General features: G+C 60.4%; 1 protein-coding gene across 4 annotated transcripts in view; it reads right to left on the reverse strand.

Annotated features, from left to right (window-relative positions):
- ABHD2 (abhydrolase domain containing 2, acylglycerol lipase) overlaps positions 1 to 23,222 on the reverse strand; it is a 30,122-nt gene extending 6,900 nt beyond the window's left edge. Inside the window, exons 1-9 of one of the 4 annotated variants that reach the window (XM_055141533.1) lie at positions 23,088 to 23,207; positions 17,828 to 17,907; positions 13,810 to 13,904; positions 12,543 to 12,742; positions 6,001 to 6,176; positions 5,023 to 5,190; positions 1,930 to 2,113; positions 1,012 to 1,104; positions 828 to 938 (exon numbers count right to left, since the gene is read on the reverse strand). In XM_055141533.1, the coding sequence (XP_054997508.1) occupies positions 828 to 938; positions 1,012 to 1,104; positions 1,930 to 2,113; positions 5,023 to 5,190; positions 6,001 to 6,176; positions 12,543 to 12,736 (926 nt within the window). In that variant the 5' untranslated portion in view covers positions 12,737 to 12,742; positions 13,810 to 13,904; positions 17,828 to 17,907; positions 23,088 to 23,207. Of the gene's footprint in view, positions 1 to 827; positions 939 to 1,011; positions 1,105 to 1,929; positions 2,114 to 5,022; positions 5,191 to 6,000; positions 6,177 to 12,542; positions 12,743 to 13,809; positions 13,905 to 17,792; positions 17,908 to 23,087 lie in introns of all 4 variants that reach the window. The other 3 variants (XM_055141531.1, XM_055141532.1, XM_004617591.2) reach the window with 3 other exon arrangements.
- Positions 23,223 to 23,805: the final 583 nt, after the last annotated feature.

Below are 23,805 nucleotides of genomic sequence, written 5' to 3' on the forward strand. Positions count from 1 at the left end.
TCTGAGTGTCCAAGAAACAGAAGAAGCAGGTAAGGGGCCAGGAGCATGGTCAATGAAGCTTGCCAGAAGTGGCAAGGGCCGGGCAGAGGGCAGTTAAGACAGAGAAGGGCCAATATAGTTAGAATGATCCCTCTGGACAAGAACTGAGTGCTAAAAGTAGGTGAAGTGATAACCATTCAGTATCTATTGCAAACCATAACGCCCAAAAGGAGAGAGAGAGAGAGAGAAGAAAGGTGCCTGCCACAGAAGCAGGCTGGGGGTGGGGAGGCTATAGGAGGGAAACTGGGGACATTGGTGCTGGGAAATGTGTGCTAGTGAAGGGGCAGGTGTTGGAACATTACATGACTGAAATCCTATCACGAACAACTTTGATTCAATAAAGATTGAATCTCACTGTGATTCAATAAAAAAATTAAAAGAAAAAGAGAAGCACATATCCTCCTGGGAAGCACTGGGCTCCGGGCTGCACGGAGGGAGTCCGTGGGGCTGAGAGCTGACTGCACGCAGGGGGTCGGGTTCGAGGCCCAGTGCTGCGTTGTCCCGGGCCCCTGAGCACTACTGGGAGTGATCCCAAAAGCAAGTGAGCAAGCAAACAAGAGAGACACAGATGGGAGATGGGGGACAGAGTGATAGGACAGCAGGGAGCACGCTGGCCTTGCACGTGACCGACCCGGGTTCAATCCCCGGTACCCCATAGGGCACCCCAAGCTCGGTCAGGAGTGATTCCTGAGCACCACTGGGCGTGGCCCAAAAACAAACGAAAAGACACAGAAGGATGCAGAGCCTGAGTACGGTGTGAGGAGCCGTGGGGCCCCGACATGGCCCACCTCATCACGTTGTCATCGATCTGCATCAGGGACGTGGCCGTGTACAGGCGGCTCAGGTCCGTGTCCTCCAGGCTCTGGGGTTTCCTCACGTGGTCTCCGAACAGGGCCTGCCTGTGGGGGACAGAGCCTTAGGACCTTGAGCCAGGCCAGAGCAGGGTGCGCCCGCTGCCCCTGGGGCACTTACCTGTGGGACAGGATTATCTTCTTCATGTTGTCAGCCATGAGGAAGTTGTAGAAGCGCCGGCACTGGTCCCACTGCATGAAGGTCTCCTGGGCCCTGTGAGAGCCACGGGCAGCAGTGAGGCACTCTGGGGGCCCCATGGAGCCCGGGGAGGGCAGCGTCTGGCTCTAGGGTGCTCAGTGCCAGAACCATGGTTGGACCCTCTGTGCCATCCAGGCATGGGGAGCGGGGAACCAGCACACTGCCCTGGCTGGGAGGGCACAGGAAGACGCAATCAATGGGAGTTTTCCTGGAGGAGGCGAGGAGCCTCTCGGGGACAGGAAGTGGTGATGGGAGATGACCAGCCCCTCGGGCGCCCTGAGAAATCTCAGAGGAGGGCAACAGTACTGTGGCGGACAACAATAACTGTCTTAATTAGTCTTATTGTCCCCATAAGTCTAAATACTTTGTTCCCTTTTTTTTTGGGGGGGTCACACCTGGTGATGCTCAGGGGTTACTCCTGGCTCTGCACTCAGGAATTACTCCTGGCAGTGCTCAGGGGACCATATGGGATGTTGGGAATCGAACCCAGGTTGGCCGCGTGCAAGGCAAACACCCTACCCAGTGTGCTATTTGCTTACGTGCAGCCGACCCGGGTTTGTTCCCAGATACCCTTTATGGTGCCTGCTCCCCCAGCCCTGCCAGGAGTGATCCTTGAGTGCAGAGGTGGGAGTGATCCCTGAGCACTGCCAGAGTACAACCCAAAACCCAAAACAAAACAAAACCCCCTCCAAAAACCCTTATCTGAGGAAGGAGGGACCATCCCAGAAGGATTAGATGGGGGGGTGGGAAGATGCCAGGGTGGGAGGGGTTTTGAGAGCATGGCTGGGGGCGGGGTCTCAGCTGGGGGCGGGGTTTCTCAGGCTGGGGCGGGAGACTCACCTCAGAGCGCTGTAGCCTTGGCACACGCTGACGCAGCACAGCACGTCCTCCTGGTTGGCCTGCGTCTCACCTAGGTACTTGCACACGATGTTGCCCCCAAGGCTGAAGCCCACCACCACCAGCCGCGTCTGCGGGTAGGTCCTGCGGATGTAGTTCACCATGGCCCCAAACTCCCAGGTGCAGCCTGCGGGCATCGGGGTGGTGGTCAGACCCGGTGGACACACTCGGTCATCCCAGGCACATCTCCACTGGCCCCTGGGATCCCGGGAGGAGTGGGCACAGTGCAAACAGAAACGGGTGCTCTGGGAACTGGCTTCTTAGGCCACAAAGTGGGGTGCCGTCCCCATGAGGATGGCAGTGAGTCAGGAACCAGGTGCCTGTTACTGACGAGATGTCATCAGCGTGGTTAGTGGGGGCAGGCCGCAGGGCCGGGAGAGGGTCCCAGGGGACAGAGGGTGCCAAGGCGGGGGGGGGGGGTACAGGGAGATGTGCCTGTGGGAAGATGGGGGGGTGACCTTAGCAGTGTCCCCTGAGACCACTGAGAGGAGAGGGTTGGGGCACGTGGTGGGCAGGGAAGCAAGGTCCGAGTATGTGGGCAGCCCAGGGGTGCCCCAGGAGGAAGGCAGGGTGTTGAGGGAAGGCCGGATTTGGGCATCCAGGCGGCGCCCTCCTTTAGGATGTCCCCCTGACAAGTGACAGTCACCCCTACTCAACCTATATTGCCAGGAGACAGGCTGGAGAGCTAGACTGGGCCTGAGGGGGGTCTGTGTGGGGCATCTCTGCCCAGGACAGGCCGAGGCACAGGGCCCCAGCTAGGCTGGTTGCGTCCCTTCCACCTGCAGTACACAAACTTCACACTGGAGGGCGCTGCTCTGCCTTCTGGGAACTTCCGAGGCGGGGCAGTGGGTGGGGACAGGCTTTGCTAACATTTCCTTCAGGCTAGGTTCCCCTGGAGGGTGCTGCCCCGGTCCACCCCACCAGCAGCACCCTCCCACCCGTCAAACACGTACAGGAGCCCCCAATCCCGAACACCCCTGCCCACGGGAGCCCCCAATCCCGAACACCCCTGCCCACGGGAGCCCCCAATCCCGAACACCCCTGCCCACGGGAGCCCCCAATCCCGAACACCCCTGCCCACGGGAGCCCCCAATCCCGAACACCCCTGCCCACGGGAGCCCCCAATCCCGAACACCCCTGCCCACGGGAGCCCCCAATCCCGAACACACCTGCCCACGGGAGCCCCCAATCCCAAACACACCTGCCTACAGGAGCCCCCCTCTGCACCCGCTTCCGGTTGCTCGGCCTTATCGAGGGGCCTAGCAAAGCTGCATCAGTGAAAACATGCGCCAGTGGGGGCCTCTGGGTTCCCTCGAGGATGACAGTGTCTGCCGTCCGTGCGGTGGCCCAGACAGCTGGTCTCCTACTCCAGGCCTCAATTCCAATAACACTCCTCGGCCTGAAAGGGAGACGAGCTCCCGAGCTCCCCGGCAAGGGGGGAGCCGGACCCCCGCCCACTCCAAGAGCTGCTGGGCTGGGCACAACCCCATCTGCTTCCTCAATTGAGGAGGGTTTAATGAGGTGCTTCATCCTTCAGGATTAGCGCCACCAACGGGATTGAGACACCTAATCTTCAGCTTCTCTGAAGATGAAATGTGAGACTAACCCACGGGGCCAGCTGGCAGGCAAGAAACGCCTCCCCCTCTGCCAACAGACCCAAAGACAGCAGGAGCAAGGCCTTGCCCCAAAGTTCTAGGAAATGGTGTTCCTTGAGGACTGGGTGTTTGCACGCTGACTCCTTTGATGAAAATACATGCACGCACATACACGCACATACACACAGGCACACACATGTGGTCACACATGTACACACAGACATGCACGCACACACGCACATACATCCGCATACAGGTGCACACATACTCACCCACATGCAAAAACACATACACATATACATATATGCACACACATGCACGTATACACAGAGGCATGCACGTACACATACATGCACACACACACACACAAACACACCCAGAGACTCGGTGTTCTGTGTGGGGGGTGGCGGCAGATGCTGAGTCACCTCCTGGCCTCCCTCCTGGGCTGGGCGGGGCCCCTGGAGGGGCACCAGAGATGCCAGCCGGGGAGGAAGCAGCTGCAGCACAGTCTACAAGCAGGGCTGGGCAGGCCGGGGGTGGGGCCCGACTCCCTCTCGTTCCCACTGAGGTTGCAAGAGGAGGGGGCATGACCCAGCCCCCAACCCCCACCGCAGCCCCGCCCCCATTTCCGGGGGGCAGAGTCATTTCTAAGAGCTTCAGGCACTGACCACACGGATGAGTCACCCAGGGAGGGGCTGGAGGTGCCCGGGGCTAGCCCAGCTGCACAGTCCCGTGGGCTCTGACACTGGGATGGTCACCCACAGGTCCAGAAGTCCCGAGAGGCTTCTTTGGGCTGAAGCTGGGGTCCTGGGCCAGCCAACCCTGCCATCCCCAGCATGGTGCCCAATCTCTGCCCCACTGTGCCCAGGACGACGCCCAGTCTGTGCCCCGCCCTCCTGCCCAGGCTTTCCACACATGCCCACACGCGCCCCTTCCTTCCCCCGGCTCCCCTCTAGCCCTTTGACAGCAGCCTGTCACCCAGAAGGCAGGGAAGCCAGAGAAGCCCCTGGGCACCACCCTGTCTGTGGACAGCACAGGCTCACCCTGCCTGCCGTGGTTTCATGTTACTGTGGTTCTGCCCTTGGCTGCGGTCCTGCTCCCTTCCCGGGACCCTCAGTTTCCCCTCCAGGAGATGGGGCATGATGGGGGAAGACCGTGGTGCCCCACAGCAGCAGCACTGTGGAGCCCAGGGCCCTCTGACCCTACAAGAAGTCCACACGCTGGGCCAGAGCGACAGGACAGTGGGGAGGACGCTTGCTCTGCACGTGGCTGACCTGGGTTCTATCCCCAGCACCCCGTAGGTTCCCCCGAGCCCCACCAGGAGCCAGCCCTGAGCACAGGTGTCGAGTCCAGACTGGGGAAAGGCAGCAGGAGGGCAGGTTTGATTGTAGAGAGGGCAGGAAGAAGGGTTCCCCACCAGCCCAGCGTGCGCCCCCTGTACCGTAGGTGAACATGCGCGGGGAGGTCAGCTCGATGTTGGGCAGCGCCCCCAGGTGGTTGAGCACAGCGCAGCGGTAGCCGTTCCTCTGGGCATAGTCCACGAAGGTGCGGATGTACTGCTTCTCGCTGTGGTTGGCGATGCCAGGGCAGATCACCATGGTAATGTCGTCTGCAGGGTGAGAGAGAGAGAGCACGTGTCCCCCGTCACCCGGTGCCACCACCACCCTGCCTGAGCCGAGGAGACACACAAGGGAAGCCGACAGGAAGCTTCCTGTGTAGCTCCATCTGGGAAAGGAGGTTTTTATTGTTGATTGTTATTTTATGGGGTTTTTGTTTGTTTTTGGTGGGGGGTGTTTTGGACCACACCCGGCAATGCTCTGGCTCCATGCTCAGAAATCACTAATGAAGGGGCTCTGGGGACCCTATGGTATGTTGTGGATCGAACTTGGGGACCAAGTACAAGGCAAATGCCCTCTCTGCTGTTCTATGGCACTGGGCCTGCTTTTTGCTTTTTTGTTTGTTGCTGTATTTTGGGCCACACCTGGCAGTGCTGAGGGCTTACCCCTGGCTCTGCACTCAAGGATCACTCTTGGAGGGGCTCAGGAACCATATGGGGTGCCAAGGATTGAACCTGGACTAACTGAATACAAAGCAGGAACCCTTCCTGCTGTTCTCACTCCAGACCTTGGCATTTTTATCTTTTGGTGGTGCTGGGGATCGAACTCAGGGCCTCTCTCTCTCTCTCTCTCTCTCTCTCTCTCTCTCTCTCTCTCACACACACACACACACACACACACACACACACACACACACACACACCCCACACACATAGACTCAGGCTGAGCCGTACCCACCCGGCCCCTGCCATCCACGATGTGTGCCCGTGAGCACTGCTGCAGCCACCCCTGACTGTGACCAAGGTGGGGGCCTGGGCAGGGGCCTCCCGCCCTGCCTCGCTCCTGCATATGGACGTGCTCACCTCCGACGCAGTGCTCCGCCAGCGGCTCAAAGAGGTCGAAGGTGGACGTGGCCCCGTCTGCCATGGTGATGAACTTGCGGTGCCCATAGGGGTGTGGGGACCTCACCCGGCCCATCTTCCCGTACAGGGCTGTCTGGATGTGGCCGCTCTTGCCCCAAATCAGCGGGGGGATGTACCTGAGGATGGAGAGAGAGACAGTCAGGGGTGCCGCAGGGCTGGGATGGGCGCAAATTGCCGGGGAGAGGCCGTGCCTTCCATCCAGACTCAGCCTGATGGCGTCTCGTGGCCCTCCAGTGACCCCGGCCTGCCAGGGTAGGTGGTTCGTGTGGCATGAATGTGAACTTTGCCTTCGTGCCTTACAGACTGATCCATCCTGTGTCACACAGGCCTGGGGGCCCCCAGGATGGGCAGGAAATCGAGGGGGCAGGGGCGGAGGTAAGGTGGTCCCCCTTTGACAACTGTGCCACCATGCACTGGCTAAGGTATGACTGGTGCAACCAGCACATGTTCCTGCAACTCCCTGGACATGTTCCTGTAACTCCCTGCCGTCTCCTCCCGGCCCTGTGACCCCCCTAAACACTGGCCATCACCGCCTCCCAGGCCTGCCCAAGCCTCATGCATAGGTGTAGCAGGGGGGCCGAGGAGGGGACCTTCTGTGCTCCTGAGAATGTGCTAGAAGGGCAGAGCGCTGTAAATATTTGCAGGATTAATGAAGGATAAAGGCCTTGGAGCCTGCGCCAGGCACAGCTCCCTAACAACCCAGCTTTGAGCAAACACAGATTTGGGACCTGGCTACAGGGTACTGTGTGTGTGTGTGTGTGTGTGTGTGTGTGTGTGTGTGTGTGTGTGTGAGACAGGGAAAACAGGGGCCCCCTGAGGCAGCAGTGAGAAAGGACGCAGGGGGTGGTATGGGGGCCCCGAGAGAGCTTGCCAGGCTGAGCCAGGCCTCTGCAGGCAGGAGGGGGGCCTAGAGCAGATTATGGCTGGCTGTGCCCCCACCCCAATCGAACCAATCTGGGGGCTGCGTGAGGGCTCCGTGGTAGAGAGTATTCTGGGGGTGCTGGCAGCGCCCACATTGCTGACACTATGCTCAGGTCACAGAGCGGGTGGCATCCCAGCCCACTGGGGCTTCTCTGGACCTTACACCAAGCCTGATGCTGGCAGAGATGCTGCATGATGTAGGAGTGACATCAGTCCCTGTCGGGTGCCCCCATGCCGTGGCGGAGAGGAGGGAGTGCCGTGGAGGCGGGGGTGGGGAGGGGCGAAGAAGATCAGGGTAGGAATCTTGGGGGCCGGCAGGGACGACGGCCCATGGCTCACTTCAGAGGGGCTTCCGGGACAGCCCGTGGCAGGTAGGGGCTCTGCCCCGAGGCCCCCTGTGCCGGGGTCACACGTGGACGCTGCCTTCGGGAGCCCAGGCCCGGCCCCTCCCTGGCTGCGGCCTCCTGGAGCAGCTCCAGGCTCTCCCCAGCGCCATAGAAACGGCCCACAGTCCCCCGAGAGCCGGCGCCCATTTCTGTGGGGACTCTGGCGCAAGCTATTCTTAGCGGGAGCAGCTGGGATATTCGCGCCCTTGGGCCCCGCAAGTGGCCTCCACCTCGGCTCTCGTGCCCACCTCAGCTCTCGTGCCCGGGGCACGCTGTCCAGCCTAAGTGAGGATCCAGGAGGACATGGCACTGCCCCGAGCAGAGACTGGCCTGTCCTCACCCGCTGGCTGGCTTCCAGCCAACATCCGGCCTGGACAGACCTGCAGTGCCAAGCTCCTCTGGGCGTGCCCACCTCCTGCCACTCCACAAGCATGCAAATACGGGCACACATGGGAACACAGGTACACACATGGGCACACACGGGCTCACACATACAACTGCCCCATGCCCCCTGCTCCAGCTGGGCACACAAAGGATGCATCTGGGCCAGAGCCCAGGATGATGACCGCGTCCTGGGACCCCCCCCCAAGAGAAAGCTCCTTTCTCCCTAGAAGCCCAAAACAGCTGACTAACATCCCGGCCTTGCTGTTTATCTCGTGTCCCTTCTACCACCAGACCCCCGGGTCCCATCCCACTTGTCCCTGCACACCTTGGGGAGGCAAAAGCCACTTCAGAGGTTCTGCCCACCTGGGGATGGTGCTGGTCTATTTTTTCCTTTTTTTTTTTTCTTTTTGGGCCACACCCAGAGATGCATAGAGGTTACTCCTGGCTCTGCACTCAGGAATTACACCTGGCAGTGCTCGGGGGACCATATGGGATGCTGGGAATCGAACCCGGGTCGGCCACGTGCAAGGCAAACGTCCTACCCGCTGTGCTATCGCTCCAGCCCTGGTGGTGGTCTTTACACTGGCCAGGGGCTTGTTTGCAGAGGGACACGTGGGCCGCTGGTGCCCAGGCGCTGGCCAGAGTATGGCTCCGTCACCTCGCTGTGGTCCTCCTGGCACTTGGGCACCGGTTCCGTGGAACCCAGGGGGACGCAGGGGACACACCTACAGCTATTGGCATAGGGGAAGAAAAGCCAGAGGGGGTGACCTCAGGAGAGAGTATAGAGACGGGGCCTTCACGGGTCAGAGGCTGAGGAGGGTCTCAGGATGGGATTGGGGTCCTTGGCACAGAGAGAGCCACCGAGCTTACTCCCAGGCCACGGGAGCCATGCCAAGCAAGCAGGCAGTCGATCCCCTGCCGGGAAGAGAAGAACAGTGTCCCCATCCCCCACACACTCATAGCCCATCTGTGGCCTGGATCCCAGAGTGGAGCCGGGAGTGGCCCAGGTGTGGCCTCAGAACGAAAATAACTACAAAAGATTCTTTGTTTTTGTGTTGGGCCCACACCTGGCGGTGCTCAGGGCTCACTCCTGGCAGGGCTCGGGGGAGCCTAAGGGGTGCTGGGGACGGAACTCAGGTCGGCCGTGTGCAAGACCAGAGCCCTCCCCGCTGTCCCAGCTCTCCAGCCCCTGACAAAGGCTTCTTTGGCCGGTAAATCTAGCAATCATTCATTCCCAGTGAGAGTGCCGCGGGGGGTGAGGGATGTGGAGGTAAGAGAATGATCTGAAGTTCATTCAGGAAAATAAACCCACCAGAAGAACCAAGGAAATGACGGAAAGGGCAGAGAAGGGACCCAGCTCGCTCCCATCCTAATAAAATCTCCCGAAAAGCTCCAGGTCTGCTGGAGACACGCACTCAGGGTCAGCGCTGGCCCAGGGGGAAATGCACCCAAACCCACGCCCAGACGGGGGTGGGGGGCGGCCTTTTAACAGGAGGCGCAGGGGCAGGACTGTTTAGTGAGGGGAGTGGTACCTCACGGTGAGGTACAGCCTAGACAGGAAACTGAATCCCTTGAAGCAACAAATGTGCCCCCACCCCGGCTCCCTAGTTCCCAACCAGAAACCCCTTCTGTGGGCGAGTGGGTGGCAGGAGGCGGCTGGACGGCACGTGCCAGCCAGGGCTGGGAACAGAGAGAGACAGCGGGCAAATATTTGCAGCTGTACCACAATGGGCTCTTTCCCCTCGCACAGAGTTCCCGCAGAGGATTAGGAAAAGGCCCCTGAGCACTAGAGATACGGGGGGTGGGAGGTTGCGGGGTGGGGGGGGGTGCTCTCCACCTCTCCACACAGGCCAGGCTAGCAAAGGAAACAAACAACTGTTCCAGGTGAGAGCGGGCACCACCTCATCCCCCGGAACAGCGTGCACCAAGGAGCGGCGAGGAGACTCTGTCATTAATGATTATTCATGGCTTCAGTTCGGAGGTTGGTGCTCAGGGCTGGCTCCTGGCTGGGTTCAGGGAGCCATATGGGGTGCCAGGGATGGAACTCGGGTCAGCTGCATGCCAGAAGGAAGAGGCATGGCTGCTGCCCTCCCTCCCCTACCCCCCCCCCCGTGGAGAACAGCACAGGTAGGGCCACAAGCACCAGTGAAGCCCCCTCTGCCCCCACCGCCACCAGGAAGCGCCTCTCCCTGTGTGCAGCCCCAAAAGCAAGCCAGCAATGTGACATTCTGGAAAGTTGTGCGTGTCACTGCTTAGACCCCGCTATGGGTGGTGAACTGGGGTTCGCCTCTCAGTCGGAGGAAGAGGAAGCAGAACCAGCGCGGCCTCTGAGCTTCCTGTAGCTCAGCTGGAAATCCCGAGAGGAGAAAAGATAAAACTGCTCAGAGCAGGGCCGGGAAGGGCTCCAGGGACCCCAGGATCACCTGAGCACCACCAGGAGACGCCCCCAAAGACAACGATTTTGGGGGGTTGCTGGTGCCCTTTGCTCGGCGGCCTGAGACACTCCCCAAGCTGCCAGGAGGGGCCTCTGGGCTCTTCTTTCTGGGGAAACTGAGGCTCTGGGGCCTCCTCTCTGCTTTGTCACGCCGCACCGTGGCACTGGGGTGTGGATAAGAGGCCTGCCAGAGGCGGCCAGCTGGGGGCGAGGAGGGAGGAGGGGCTTCCCCGTCTCAGACCCTGAAGGGTAAGTGACAGGCTCAGCCCCATGCTTCATGGCTTCGTGGCTTCACTCGCCGAGGACGACCCCCACGGAAATCATAGGAGCAGCAGATCTCAGGGGAGAAGACCCAGGGGACGGCTCGCGGCCTGGGACCAGGGCATCAGGACCCAAAGAGAAGGTCAAAGAATTCTCAAGGGCCTCTCCCTCCCTGGGTGGGGGGTGGGGGCACAACAGCTCTGGGTGAGGCTGCTCTGGGTGACTGCTCTTAGAATTCCCACTCTGGACCCGTCCACTCCACCCAGGAGCCCTCGATGCCCAGTCCCCTCTGCAGTCAGCGAAAGGCGAGGCAGAGGCGAAGGGATGGGGCAGGGGTGGAGGGGCCCCAGGCTGCTGCCACCACGACTCTGCAATCTAGGGCACAGACGGGTCCTCAAGCAGGAGCTGCCAGGGACACTGGCGATGCCCCCAGGGCCTGCGTGGCTGGCAGGGGTGTCCTCTGGGGGCTGGTGAGAGGTGCTCCACCGAGTCACGTGTCACCCCTCCCCAGCCCCTTGAAACACTCGGGTCAGGTTCAGGACCGGGACTGTGAGCCACACACCAGGGGGGCCACCAGGGTCTGGACCACCTCCTCAGAAACAAGAGCACCAAGGCAGTGGGTGGACGGAGAGATGGACGGACCCCCCAGGACGCTGTCTACACAAGGGCGATCGGGGTCGTGTGCAGGAGCCATGGGCCCCACAGAGCGCCAGTAGGAGCCAGTGGTGGGGGGAGTGGTCAGCGGGCCTGGAACTTGGCAGCAAGGGGCTTGTCCTCCAGGAGGACAAAGCTCCAGTGTCCACCGAGGAGGCAAGGCCCCGTGTGGGCAGGAGCAGAGTCCAGGGGCAGCTAAGCCCGAGATAATGAGCCTCTTTTCCACAATCACTTGCCTCGAAGGGGCTGAGCTGGCTCCAGGTCCTGCCAAGGGCCAGTGGCAGGCAGCCTGGGAGGGGACAGTGCGGGAAGCTGCAGAGTGTGAGCCTGGGCAGGAAACCGCCAGGGTCCACCTCCAGTCCCTCAGCTTCAGCCCCTGCAGCCAGGCCCCTGCGGCTCCGCCATGTAAGGAAATGGAGGCCGGGAAGGCAAAGGGGGGAGGGGGTGGCCAGTGCCATGGACGAACTTCCACGGACTGAGCCAGGGCCAGGCGGAATGCTTATGGGGAGGAGAGACCCCCCCACCTGCCACACAAACACAGTGAAGTCCTCAGCAAGCATCACTTCCACCCCAACTCACTCCTCGTGCCCCTCCTGGTGTGGGCTTCCGGAGGAGGGAAACGGGCTAATGACGGGGGTGGAGCCATGAGGCCAAGGAGACTGAGCAGGCACACAACTTGCATGCGAGAGTCCTTCACCTGCCTCACACTCGCCACCACACCTGCCGTCACACCTGCCACCACACCTGCCATCATACTTGCCACCACATTTGCCGTCACAACTGCCTCACATCCGATATCACACCTGCAACCATACCTGCCGTCACACCTGTGCCACACCTACCATCACACCTGCCATCCCACCTGCATGGTTTGGGGTGCAGGGCCCCGGGTGAGTTTTTCAGTTCTGCTTTAGATTCAGGGTGTGGTAGCAGCTTCAGCATCTGCACCCCAGGCCCTGACGCATGTGGGCAAACTCGCTCCTTTGGGAGGATTCTGGGGACCAAACCTCAGTCTCCGCCCCCCCCCCCAACCTTATATGATCTTCGCTTTTGGGGCCATACCCAGCATAGCTCAGGGACCATTCCTGGCAGGCTCAGGTACCCTATGGGGTGCTGGGGATCAAACCTGGGACAGCTGTGTGCGAGGCAAACACCGTCCCTGCCGCACCCTCGTCCCGGCGGCTGTCAACCTCCCTTCCAACAAGGCAGCTGGAAGCTCCCAGCAAGCTCCACTGGTTGGACAATGTACCCACGGTGGGGCTGGGGAGCCAGGGTCCCCGAGAAGCCCGGAACTGGTGACCAAGACCCGCTGGCTGAGGGCCATGTCTCCTCTATCACCTGAAACACCTGCCGTGTTCTGCCGCACCTGGTCATGGGCCTGACCCCCGGGGGTCAGCTCCTGCCCCCTCCCCGTCGGGACAGCCCAGGCAGGGGCCACTCACTCTTTGGTCAGCAGAGGGCAGGACTTGAGCAGGAAGCGCGAGAGGCCTGTGTCCTGGAAGTAGAGCTCGGGCGGTGCCGTGGGGCTCTTCAGGTTCAGGCAGCGGACGATGACGTAGAGCACGGCCGCCACCGCCGCCAGCTTCATGCCGTCGAACACGGCCGGGAGCTCGGGCGCCTCCAGCACGGCGTTCATGGTGACCTTGGAGAGCCGGTGGTGAGGGCCGAGGGCAGAGCACCAGCCCCCACTCCCAGCTCACAGGGGCTGGGGAGGGCCAAGGGCTGAGCAGCGTCTGCCCCCCCACCCACGAGCAGTGAGCACAGAGAACGCTCAGATGTGGCCCCGAAACACTCCCCCACCCAAGCCAAACCAAAACAGAAAAGTGTAAGATGGCCCGATTTGGGGCCCCGGAGAGAGGGAGCCGGGGTGGGGGGGTGGCGCAGGAAGCCAGGATAGCCTTGTGTGTCCATGCTCGGGGAGAAAACTCCTCCATGACCTACATGTCAGGGAGCCTGGAGTGGCCAGGGGGAGGCGGGGAGACTGACTGCCCCAGTAGCCATGGCAACAACTTCCTTGGAAGCAGCTGGGGCATCTCTGCCGAAACAGCCACTGTAAGCTCTGCCCCGGGGGCGGTGCAGGAAGCCTCAAGCGGGCTCTGCTGTGGGACAGAGGGGGGGGAGATGGGGCCCCGGGCGCTGGCCAGGGGCGGGGGCAGCCATGCCAGCCAGGGTGCTCAGTGAGAGCCACCCCGGGAACCAGAAACCAGTCTTCAAAGACACCCGCTCTGAACTGGGGCCTCTCACTCCTTTTCTGTTTCTGCTTTGTTTGGATTTTTCTGACCACACCCAGCAGTGCTCAGGGCTTACTCCTGGCTCTGCACTCAGGACTCACTCCTGGCAGTGCTTGGGGGCCCTAAGGGATGCTGGGGATGGAGCCTGGGTCGGCGGTGTGCCAGGCAAACACCCTCCCTGCCATCCTGTCACTCTGGTCTGAACTGGGGCCTTGGAAAGCAACAGCTTCTCTAAAGCACGTCCCTCTCTTGCCACAGTGCCCCCAAATGAACATCCAAAGCGGATGGGCGCTTCCCACGGGGAGTGGGAGAATACACAGCCCGCTGGGGCAAGTCTGCACCCATGTGTCCCCTTCCCACCCTTCTCTCGCTGGCCAGTTTCCTGGGGGAGCCGAAGGAAACTGGGTGAATGCAATCATGTCCCTTGCCACACCAATGCACGCGACCAGGCATGGGCACGGAGGCGGGCAACACTCACCTGTCTCGTCCTGCTCCAGCCAATAGGAAGTCTCCTTGGAGTTGGTCAGACAGCAGGACGCGCAGCGCGGCCGGTCACTCGCATCAGCCTAAGAGCTGGCAGAAAAAGGTGGAGTCAGAGGAGGAAAAGGCCAGTGAAGGGGCCACCAGCCCTGATCCGTGTCTTGTCTGTGCTCCAGTGGGACAGGCTTGGCAGACTGGAGGCCCGGGGTTGACCCCTGGCACCTCCGGAAGCTCCCTGGCACAGAGCCGGGGGCAGCCCCCACTTTCAGAGAGTAAAAACACGACCCCCTACCCCCACTCCAGACCTGCCTGGACGCTCCTCACGCTCAGCTATTATTAGCACAGAGGCAATTTTCTTTTTCCTCCAAAATGCGTGATGACTACAAATATTTCAATTAGGGAAAATAGTTTTAAAATAGCAACTGAGAGAATCTAGGAAGAAGCGAAGCAAGCCAGGACAGGCTCTGGTGTGCAGCCCCCTGACCCCACAGGCAGGGCGCCCCAGGAAATGTGGGGGAGGGGCAGTGTGGAACCCCCATCTTTAACCCTCTTGGGTTTTATCTTTTTTTTTGTTTTTTTTGTGAAACAAAAAGTTTCTATTGAAACTTATTCAGAAGGGGGTGAAGCCGTGAGGGCAGAGGGAGCAGCAGGCAGTGCGGGGGCCCGCAGGGGGACATCCAGGCACGGGAGGACGCAAGGGCCTTCGCCAAGGTCGCGCGCAGCCCACGGCCTAGCCGGGTCCTGCAGGTTCTGATCCGGGGAAAGTCCCCACACCAGGGCCCGAAGCCTCCCACCCCCGCCAGGAATGCTGCCCGGGGCTGAGTCACTCGGCTGGCCAGCCAGCAGGCCACACCGAGGCCAGGCCTTCCGGCTGTGTCGATTTGTTTCATTTTGTTTTCTGGGGGTTTGAACCACACCTGGCAGTGCTCAGAGATCATGCTACGGTGGAGGGGATCAGACCCAGATCAGGTGTGTGGCTCTTTTCCCTGCTGTATTAAACCTCCGCTGTCCCCCCACCCCCCGCAAGAACATTCTGGAAAGGTGGGTGAAGGACTGAGCAAACCGCAGGCAAATAGGTGTCCACTCAGAGCTGGGCAGGTTTGCTGAGGTGGTCCAGCACTTTCCCGGGAGGACGGACCCTTTAGAAAGACATCTGGTGACTCACAAGGCCCCCAAAACACTGCCGGAGCCACAGAACAACAGGGAGACACTTGTCACGCACATGGCCGACAGGGTTCCAACCCCACACGACTGTACGACCCCTCTCTGCCCCGAGCCTGCCAGGAGTGAGCCACACACAAACACACAGAAACACACACACACCCCCAGGAGTGAGACACACACACACACACACACACACACACACACACACACACACACACACACACACCCTCCCCCCCCCAAGAAAAAAACAAAGAGCAATCAGCCACATACTGTGCGAGTAAAACACACAGCACCCAAGAAGATCAGTGAGTATGTTTCCAAGGGTGGCACCGGCAGGGGCCCCAGGGCCACCAGCCAGGCTCCGGGGACTCGGGAGGATAGATAGGAGGCCAGGCCACTGCCCAGCTTGGGCTGAGGCACCATCACCTGGAAAAGCTCGAGAAAGGAACGGCATTTCTTCCCCGGCCGCTGGCCCGCACTGCCCCACCACCTAGGGCCCGGCTGAGCGCCCCTCCCCACGCCGATGCTGCCCAAGGGGAAACTGGGCCCCGAGGGGCCCTGGGCAGTGTCCAGGATGCAGGAAAGTCTTGGACCCACTCAGGATCCACTCAGGATCTCTGTGGAGCACCCCGAAACTGCCGGAGCTTCCACCCTGACTGGGGGATTTTCCAGATGATGTGACCTTCTAGGATCCAGAAGCTCGACTTGGTACACCTTCACCCCCAGCTAACCTAGATTGCGGGGCGTGGAGGAATTCTAAAATGAACACCTCCGGCCACGCCTCTCCCCGACCGCAGACAGGTCTGTGGAAATAGGTCAGAGACAGGTCTCACCAACACTCCGCCCCCTACCCTACCCCAGACGCTTTCCGTGGGGGGTGGGCAGGGCGAGGCAGCCGGCAAGGCCCACCACACCGAGGCACGCGCAAGTGTGTGGATTCACACAGGACAGGTGGATCCAGCTTCCGGGTGCATGAATTCATTCCTCCTCCCCACCGTTACTGTTATTTGGTTTTGTGAGCGGCACGTAGCTTATTCCTGGCTCTGCACTCAGGAATCACTCCTCTCGGGGCTTGGGGAACCATATGGGGTGCCAGGGGCTGAACCTAGGTTGGCCTCCTGCGAGGTGAGCGCTTCACCCCTGTACTATTTCTCCAGCCTCAACTTCTACCACTTTTATTTTTTTTTTATTTTTTTTTTTTTTGCTTTTTGGGTCACACCTGGCGATGCACAGGGGTTACTCCTGGCTATGCACTCAGGAATCACCCCTGGCCGTGCTCAGGGGACCATATGGGATGCTGGGATTTGAACCCGGGTCGGCCGCGTGCAAGGCAAACGCCCTACCCGCTGTGCTATCTCTCCAGCCCCAACTTCTACCACTTTTAAAGCCAAGGCCACAATCCACATTGACAGGGAGAGAGTGGAAGGCACTGGAGTAGCACTGCGGGTCCCCATGGGGTCCTAGTGAGGCTTGCCCTTGAGCTTGCCCTCGGAGACTGTCACAGAGGCGCCAGCAGGGACATCTGTGCAGAGTGGGATGGGGGCACTGAGTGGTTCTCACTGGGTCACCACAGGCACGCCTGGCTGAGTCAATGTGCCATCCCCTCCAAGTCCTGTCCTCCGGCCGGTACGTGGCTGAGTGATGACTGGGTGACCCAACCGTCTCTGGGTCAGCCCCACTCCCACCCCATGGCAATCAGCACCTCCTGGGCTGAGTCAGCAGATGGGCTTGGCCACTCTGGCCTCAACCCTGGCATCAGTGCCTGGTTCCCCCCACCCCCTCGCCCCGTCAACGGAAAATACCTCCAAGCCCCAAGCTAAGAGGGACGCAAGCGATCACTTGCCAGGGGCAGGGGGCTCCCTTCTGCAGTGGTGCCTCCCCTCCAGGGTACTGCATGCACTGACCCATCTCCCAAAGCCAGAGCCCTGGCCAGCACTGACCCTCTCCACACCTGCTCTGCTTATGTCTTTAGAACATCCCATGTGGGGAAGGGTACTGACAGGAGAGTCACATGCCTGGGTCCCCTGTGTAGAGCCCCATCCTGGGGTCTTTCCAACAAGGGGGTGGTGGTGGGAACCACCTGGGGTCATCTATTCACTTCCAGGTCAAAGGGAGCCCCTTCCATACAGCTAGTAGTGATCCATCAAATGGGACAGCATCCGACAAGATATAGGCTGAGGCTTCTTTCAGCATTTTTATAAGGACAGAGCCAGAGCGACGGGACAGGGAGGGGACAGGGACACACACAGACATGGGGTTTGGAGGAACTGCGTCACAGAACTGAGGCGGAGGCATCTTTCAGTCTGACACCCCAGGAACTGAGTAAAGGTTCCACATATGCACTTCTGGGCATATGCAGGCCCTGGGCAGAGGGGCTGGGCTCTCTGCCTGGTGCTCGCCGGTCAGCGTAGGGGCGCATGGCTTCACCCCAATGCTGGGGGTTACCCCTCAGGCATTCCTGGCTCCCCACTCCTCAGAAACACACACTTGAGTGGGTCACCAGCCCTACACAACAAGGCCACCCTGGTGACCAGGACAGGCTTCACATAGGCCCCAAGTCTAGGTTTGAGCCACACCCGGTGATGCTCAGGGATCACTCCTGACTCTGGGCTCAGTCCTGGCTCTGTGGTTAGGGATCACTCCTGGCTCTATGCTCAGAGGTCACTCCCAGCTCTGTGATCAGAGATCACTCTTGGCGCTGTGGTTAGGGATCACTCCTGGCTCTGTGCTCAGGGTCACTCCTAGAGGGGCTCAGGGAACCCTATGGAACGCTGGGGAGGGAACTGAGGTTGGCCACCTGCAAAGCAAGCGCCTTACCTGCTGTCCCATCTCTCTCCAGCTGGAGGAAATACCTTTGTACTCGCTTGGGGACGCATCAGTGCCAGCAGGAAAGTCAGGGTCACCTGTGGGAGCAAAAGCGCCAGTGGACAGGCTGGAGAGAACAGGAGAAGAAAGTGAGCCCAGGGGGCAGGGAAGGTCCCTGGAAAGCCACCCCACCCCTCACCCCAGAGCCACACCCCCACACCCCGGAGGCCCAGCATGCCAAGTGTGGCCTCAAAACCAAAACCAAAACCAAAACCAAAGAAGCCCAGAATTAAGTGAGTTTAAGCCAAGGCACACATTCAGGCCCTCCTCCAATCCCTGACCATGATGAGGTCCAGCTGCCAATCTCCTCACCCTCACACGGGTGCAAACTGCTCCCCCACCCCACCCACAGTTAGACCCACTTCCCATGACAGCTGCCCCGCAAGGCAGTGCCACTCTCACCAGCAACACTGCCAGTCCCCGCCACACCCAATATGGCCACTCTCACCAATATCATTGACCAGTCCCTGGCACACCCAATATGGCCACTCTCAACAACAACACTGCCGGGTCCCCGCCACACCTAATATGGCCACTCTAACCGACATTACTGACCAGTTCCTGGCACACCCAATATGGCCACTCTCACCAACAACACTGCCGGGTCCCAGCCACACCCAAATTGGCCATGCTCACCAACAACACTGACCTGTCCCCCACCACACCCAATATGGCCACTCTCACCAATATCATTGACCAGTCCCTGGCACACCCAATATGGCCACTCTCAACAACAACACTGCTGGGTCCCCACCACACCCAAATTGACCATGCTCACCAACAACACTGACTTGTCCCCAACACACCCAATATGGCCACTCTCACCCACTGGTTCAACCCACGTGTATCTCCATGAGCAAGAGGCACAGGGGATGGGGCTGGAGCGATAATACAGCTGGTAGGGTGGTTGCCTTGCCCGAGGCCAACCCAGGTTCAATTTCCAGCATACATATGGCCCCCTTAGCAGTGCCAGGAGTAATTCCTGAATGCAAAGCCAGGAATAACCCCTGTGCAACGCCCGGTGAGACACAAAAAAGAAAAAAAAAGAAGGCACCAGCAGGAGGCAAAGATCCTGACCCAGGAAAGACCCGTCCCCAGCCCCATCTACCCGCCTTTGGGATCTAGCTACATTTGTTGTGTGGGTCCATAACCCCAGGGTCCGTAACCGCCCCACACTTGGGGAGGTCAAGTGCCTTCAATGATGTCCTGGCAGGGAGGACAGTGCTCTCATGTCCTCATTTGGAAAATGCCAACGTGGCCAGCCCTCGCTGGACTTCCCCATGGGCTGCCAGTGTCCACCTGGAGTGAATAACTACATGGGCGGGGCACAGGGCAATGATCACAGGCTTCGGGCAAGGTTTCAAAGCTCTCTGGCCCCTGGGATTTTGGGGAGATGGTGACTGCCCGCACCCCAGCCATTCCTCACAGGGTAGCCTGTGGTCCAAAAGCAACGGGCTGAGCTTTCCGTGGGCCTGGCTGTGTGACAGCTTGAAGTTCAGCTCAGCCTCGAAGGGCTGCTAGCAGAGACTTTGGAAGTCAGTAAAAGCAAGAGGAAGATGAAGGTGCCAGGGAAGGGAGAAGAAAATAAACTCGGGGGCAAAAGCTGGGACCACAGAGGCCCTAAGCCTAGGCCCGGATTGGGGCAGTTGTAGGAAACGGAAGTAAAGGCACAGGAAACCACAGGGCCAGCCTGCAGGAGGGGTCAGGGCCAGGGTCAGGCTCAGAGCTGGGAAGGTGATTTGGAGGAGGGAGCCAGTCTCCCAAGGAAGCAGGGAAGGTTGCCTGGGGCAGCAGCTGAGAGCTGGTTTGTCCTGGGTGAGAGAAGGGTGTGGCTCTCATAAAGCCACCTTCCCAAACAGGAAGTGCCGTGCTGACAGGCAGGCACCTCCCTCGCGGCCAGGGCCCAGGACTGGGCATGGAGGCACTGGAAATGCAGAGGGAGAGGCAGAGCACCATCTCTGCAGAGACACGCTCTCCCCGGCAATTTCCATCTGCCACCCAGACTGTGAGACTGTGAGGCCAAAGGGCAATGCTGCTCCCTCATTCTGCAAGCACCCCTCTCCCTGCCACACAGGTGACCTGCAGGAGAAGCCCCCACCCGCCCACCTCGTCTCAGGCTGCAAGTCTGAGAAGGGAGAAACACTGACCCACCCACCCCCAGCCCAAACAGCCCCCAACATGGCAGCTGCCTAGGTAACACCAACGCTCTGCATCCTCAGAGACAGAGATCACAGACGGCTTCCTACACAATGCTCTCCGCTCTGCCAAGGGACACAACAGAAACAAAACAACACGGGAGTCCAGCAGCACGCACCTGGGTTGGCTGGATCCCTGGCACCCCACGTGGTCCCTGGAGCAACACCAGGAGTGATCCCTAAGCGCAGAGCCAGAAATAAGCCCCGAGCACTCTGGTGTCCCCCCCCACCCCAAAATGGCTTTATGCTCTGGGAGGGGGGCGGGAGGGAGACCCACCTTCCACAAATCTTGGTGCTGAGGGGATGGGGCCGAGAAGCCACCACTGGAGGTGGAGGCACGGGGTTGGGTCAGTTCCCGGGCAGCCCCGGTGGAGATTTTAAAATGGCTGAGCTGGCTCCAGGCAGCCTGAAACAAAACCCCAAACTCAGGACCAGCCCTCAGAAGGTGCCAATCTGCCCCTCGTGAGCATCGGCGGAGAGAGAGAAACGGATCGAGGCAATCAGCAGAAACACAAAGGAGCCAGCCATCTTCCGGCTGGAGGGGAGCCGGGCAGGGCGTGGAGGGGCGCAGGCCTCGCCAGCACTCCTCCGCCAAGGAGGGCAGGGTGCGCTGACCAACGGGGAACCTGTGCTCAAGAAAACACGAGGTGCTAGGAGAGAGGAGCAGGAAGGAAGTCCCCAACTCGGCAGAAGGAAAAAGGGGTCCCTTTGCACGGCGCTGCTGACGTCGATTCAAGCTCACGGAAAGCACAGGGAGGAAGCAGGCACGCAGGCCGCAGGCCAGGTTACCAGCAAGCACTGGCCACCCTGCCAGGCCCGGCGGGCGCTGCCCCGCTCTCCCCCCCCCCACTCCAGTGACTCAGGAACTTGCCCGAGTGCATTTGACATATGATCCCCGAATTTCCCAAAAGCACTTAATACGGTGGCTCATGAAATCTTAATCTAAAAATGTTCACCGTTTCTAAGTGAGCCGCATCAAGCTGACAGCTGGGAAGGATGGGGTCCAGGGTGGCACGGGAAGGCACATCTGCAAAGACGTGGGGGAGATGGGGACCACCGGGAAGCTCGTGGGTCACTCTCAAGGATCCCTACCACCACCAACAACAACAACAACAACTTTTTACAGAGAATAAAAGACGGTTGGCATCTAGAAAAGAATGCCGGTGGCCGGGTGGGGGGAGATTAACTGAGAAGTAGCTGATTCAATAAGACAGAAAAAAACCAATAAGCAAATCCAGGCTCTGTGACTTGGAAAGCCCCCACAGACACGTGGGCTACCCTGAAATCTGGGATGGTTCCTAGATTGAGGGGGAGGAGGCAGGGGAAAAATTAGCTCTGATAGAAAATAACGAGTGGCAGATATGGGGGGGGCAGGGGTGGTGGTGAACAAGTGCACGGGACTGGGGCAATCGATATCTGCGCCCGCCACGGTTCAAGGCTCCAGAGAAACGGATGCAGCTTCAAGGCCACGGGTCCCTGAACGGGCGTTATTATTCCTGAGCCAACAGGGGCCGGCAGGATTAGCACAGCTGCCCAAGGTGGCGGCTGCTCAGAGGGTCGGGGCCAGAGTCCAGATCATGGTGCCTGATAACCCAAATCTGTGCCTCCCTCCACTGCCCCCTGGACTTTTGATCCACGTGAAGTCACAGCTCTGCAGGCCAACCCTGCAGTCTGGGACACGACACCCCCCCAGCAAGTACCCTCCCCCGGGCTGAGAAATGGGTCCCAGGACCATTTAAGGGGTCTTGAGCTCCCACATCCTGACCGATCTGAGATGGGGGGCCAAAAAGGTGGGGTCCTGCCATGCCCCAACCTGAAGAACAGATGAGACCCTCTCCTTGGGGGAACAGCTTCACTTTCACAGTCCCCTAAAGTGGGTGGGGTGACTGGCTACCAGCCAACAGGCCAGGGCAGGCCCCCAACCCACCCCCCCAGAGATCATTCTTGGAGCCTTTGGGAAGGCAGGCCTTGATGAAGGCAGGCACGCCCCAGTACTTAAAATCCATTTTTCTGAATTTCCAGGGGTGGGGTGGGGCTAGGGCCCTGGTCTGTCTGAATTGGTTGCCAGCACGGCATGATACCCCCATTGCTGAGCCCCTCCAGGGGTCACTCCTAAACACAGCCAATTACAGGTACGCACCCCCAACTCCCCTGAGCATCCATCCATCTTATCTTGTCATCTAGAGTCCACCCTCCTGCTAACACCCACTCGTGAGACTGAGATAGAAAATGCACCAGGGAAGAATTCCACAGCCAGACTAACGGATGCCCCTCCTCAACCCGCCCCCCGCCCCCACTTCCCCAAGTCTCCCTCTCTCAGGCCTGACATTAAAAGGTCACTCGTAAGAAACTGGGCACAGACCTTTCCTGGCAACCTTGGCAGGTGGTGTCTGCCTGGACACCTCCAAGGTCGAGGCTGTCCCCCACCCCGCCCCTGGCTGGCAATCCCTAAGCTACTGGACAGTGGAGAAAGCCCCCCCACAAGGGCCGAGGACAAAGTCCCCCCTTGGTGGGGGAGGGGGGCGCGAGTACAATACCCAGGTCACAAACCGCCTCCCTCGAACTTAAATCCATCGGTGCCAGAGCCCAGAAACGCGGGGACCACCTGACCACCCGGAACTGCGTGTGCCCGGGGCCCTGGGCCTTCTCCGCCCGAGGCGCACCCCGGGCGTCCATCCTCCGGCCTGGGTGAGCAGACAGCCCAGGAGCGCCCCGAGTGCTCACTGATGGGGAAACGGCCGCTAGGGAGGCGCGTCCTGGGGAGTCCGAGCCCCTTCCTGGGGGAGAGGGGACAAAGGGCTTTCGTGAAAGGCGTGTCCCACCCGCCGCGTCCAGGCTGCCTCCTCCCTGTGGCTGGGCGAGGCAGCCCCGGGCACCATCGCGGGCCCAGGTGACAGCCCCGCACCCCGTCCCCGCCCCGGGATCCCCGCGCCGCCGCGCGCGGGCGGCTCACGGGGGGCCGGGCACGGCGGCCACGGCCGGGCGCAGAGGCCGGATCCGGCGCATCCAGGGCGCAGCCCAGACCCGGGCAGCTCCCGCGGCCGCCGCTCACCTGCACGCGTCCCAGGCCGGCCACGGTCAGGGCCCCGCAGCTCCGCGGCGGCCGGCGGCGCTCATGGAAATGCAGCCGGAACCCCTGGACCGGTCAGCTCCCGCTGCTCCCGGCCCCGCCCAAGCAACTGCCGCCACGCCCCTGGCAACCGCCCCTGACCCGCCCCTAGCCACGGGGGTCCGCCCGTTCATTGGGCGGCCCGTCCGCCGCTCTCCAGGCAGGCTAGCCCATTGGCCAGTGTAGCTGCTCCTCAGAGAGAAGGCGGAGCCTGAAAAACTTCTTGACAATTGGCTACATTCGATGTCTGTAATCTTCAGGTCGTAACGCTATTGGAAAAGGTCAATCCGGGAGGGGCGGGGAAAAGGAAAGGGCTAAAAGAGCAGAGGGGCGGCTCTTTGATTTTGACGCTTGCGGGGTGCCGGGAGGGAGGCGATTGTGACAACCAGCGATTGTGGGGATGGGGGGGAGTGTTGGGAGAGGTCCGGTGTGGGCGGACGTTGGGAGGGATGGGACTGATTGAAAGTTGAACTACGGGGTCCCGGTACCCCGGACAGACTGACGAGTAGCCCGGGACACCCCCAGGGAGTGGAATTTGGGGTGGTCCCTCAGGAGAGAGAAGGGAACCCAGTATTTGCAAGAGAAAAGGAGGTGGAACGACAGGCTAGGAAAGGGGGCTGAGGGGACAGCAGTTACTGTCCCCTCGCCCTCCCAGACTGGT

This window comes from Sorex araneus, chromosome 6 (genome assembly GCF_027595985.1).
Source record: "Sorex araneus isolate mSorAra2 chromosome 6, mSorAra2.pri, whole genome shotgun sequence".
Taxonomy (NCBI): domain Eukaryota; kingdom Metazoa; phylum Chordata; class Mammalia; order Eulipotyphla; family Soricidae; genus Sorex; species Sorex araneus.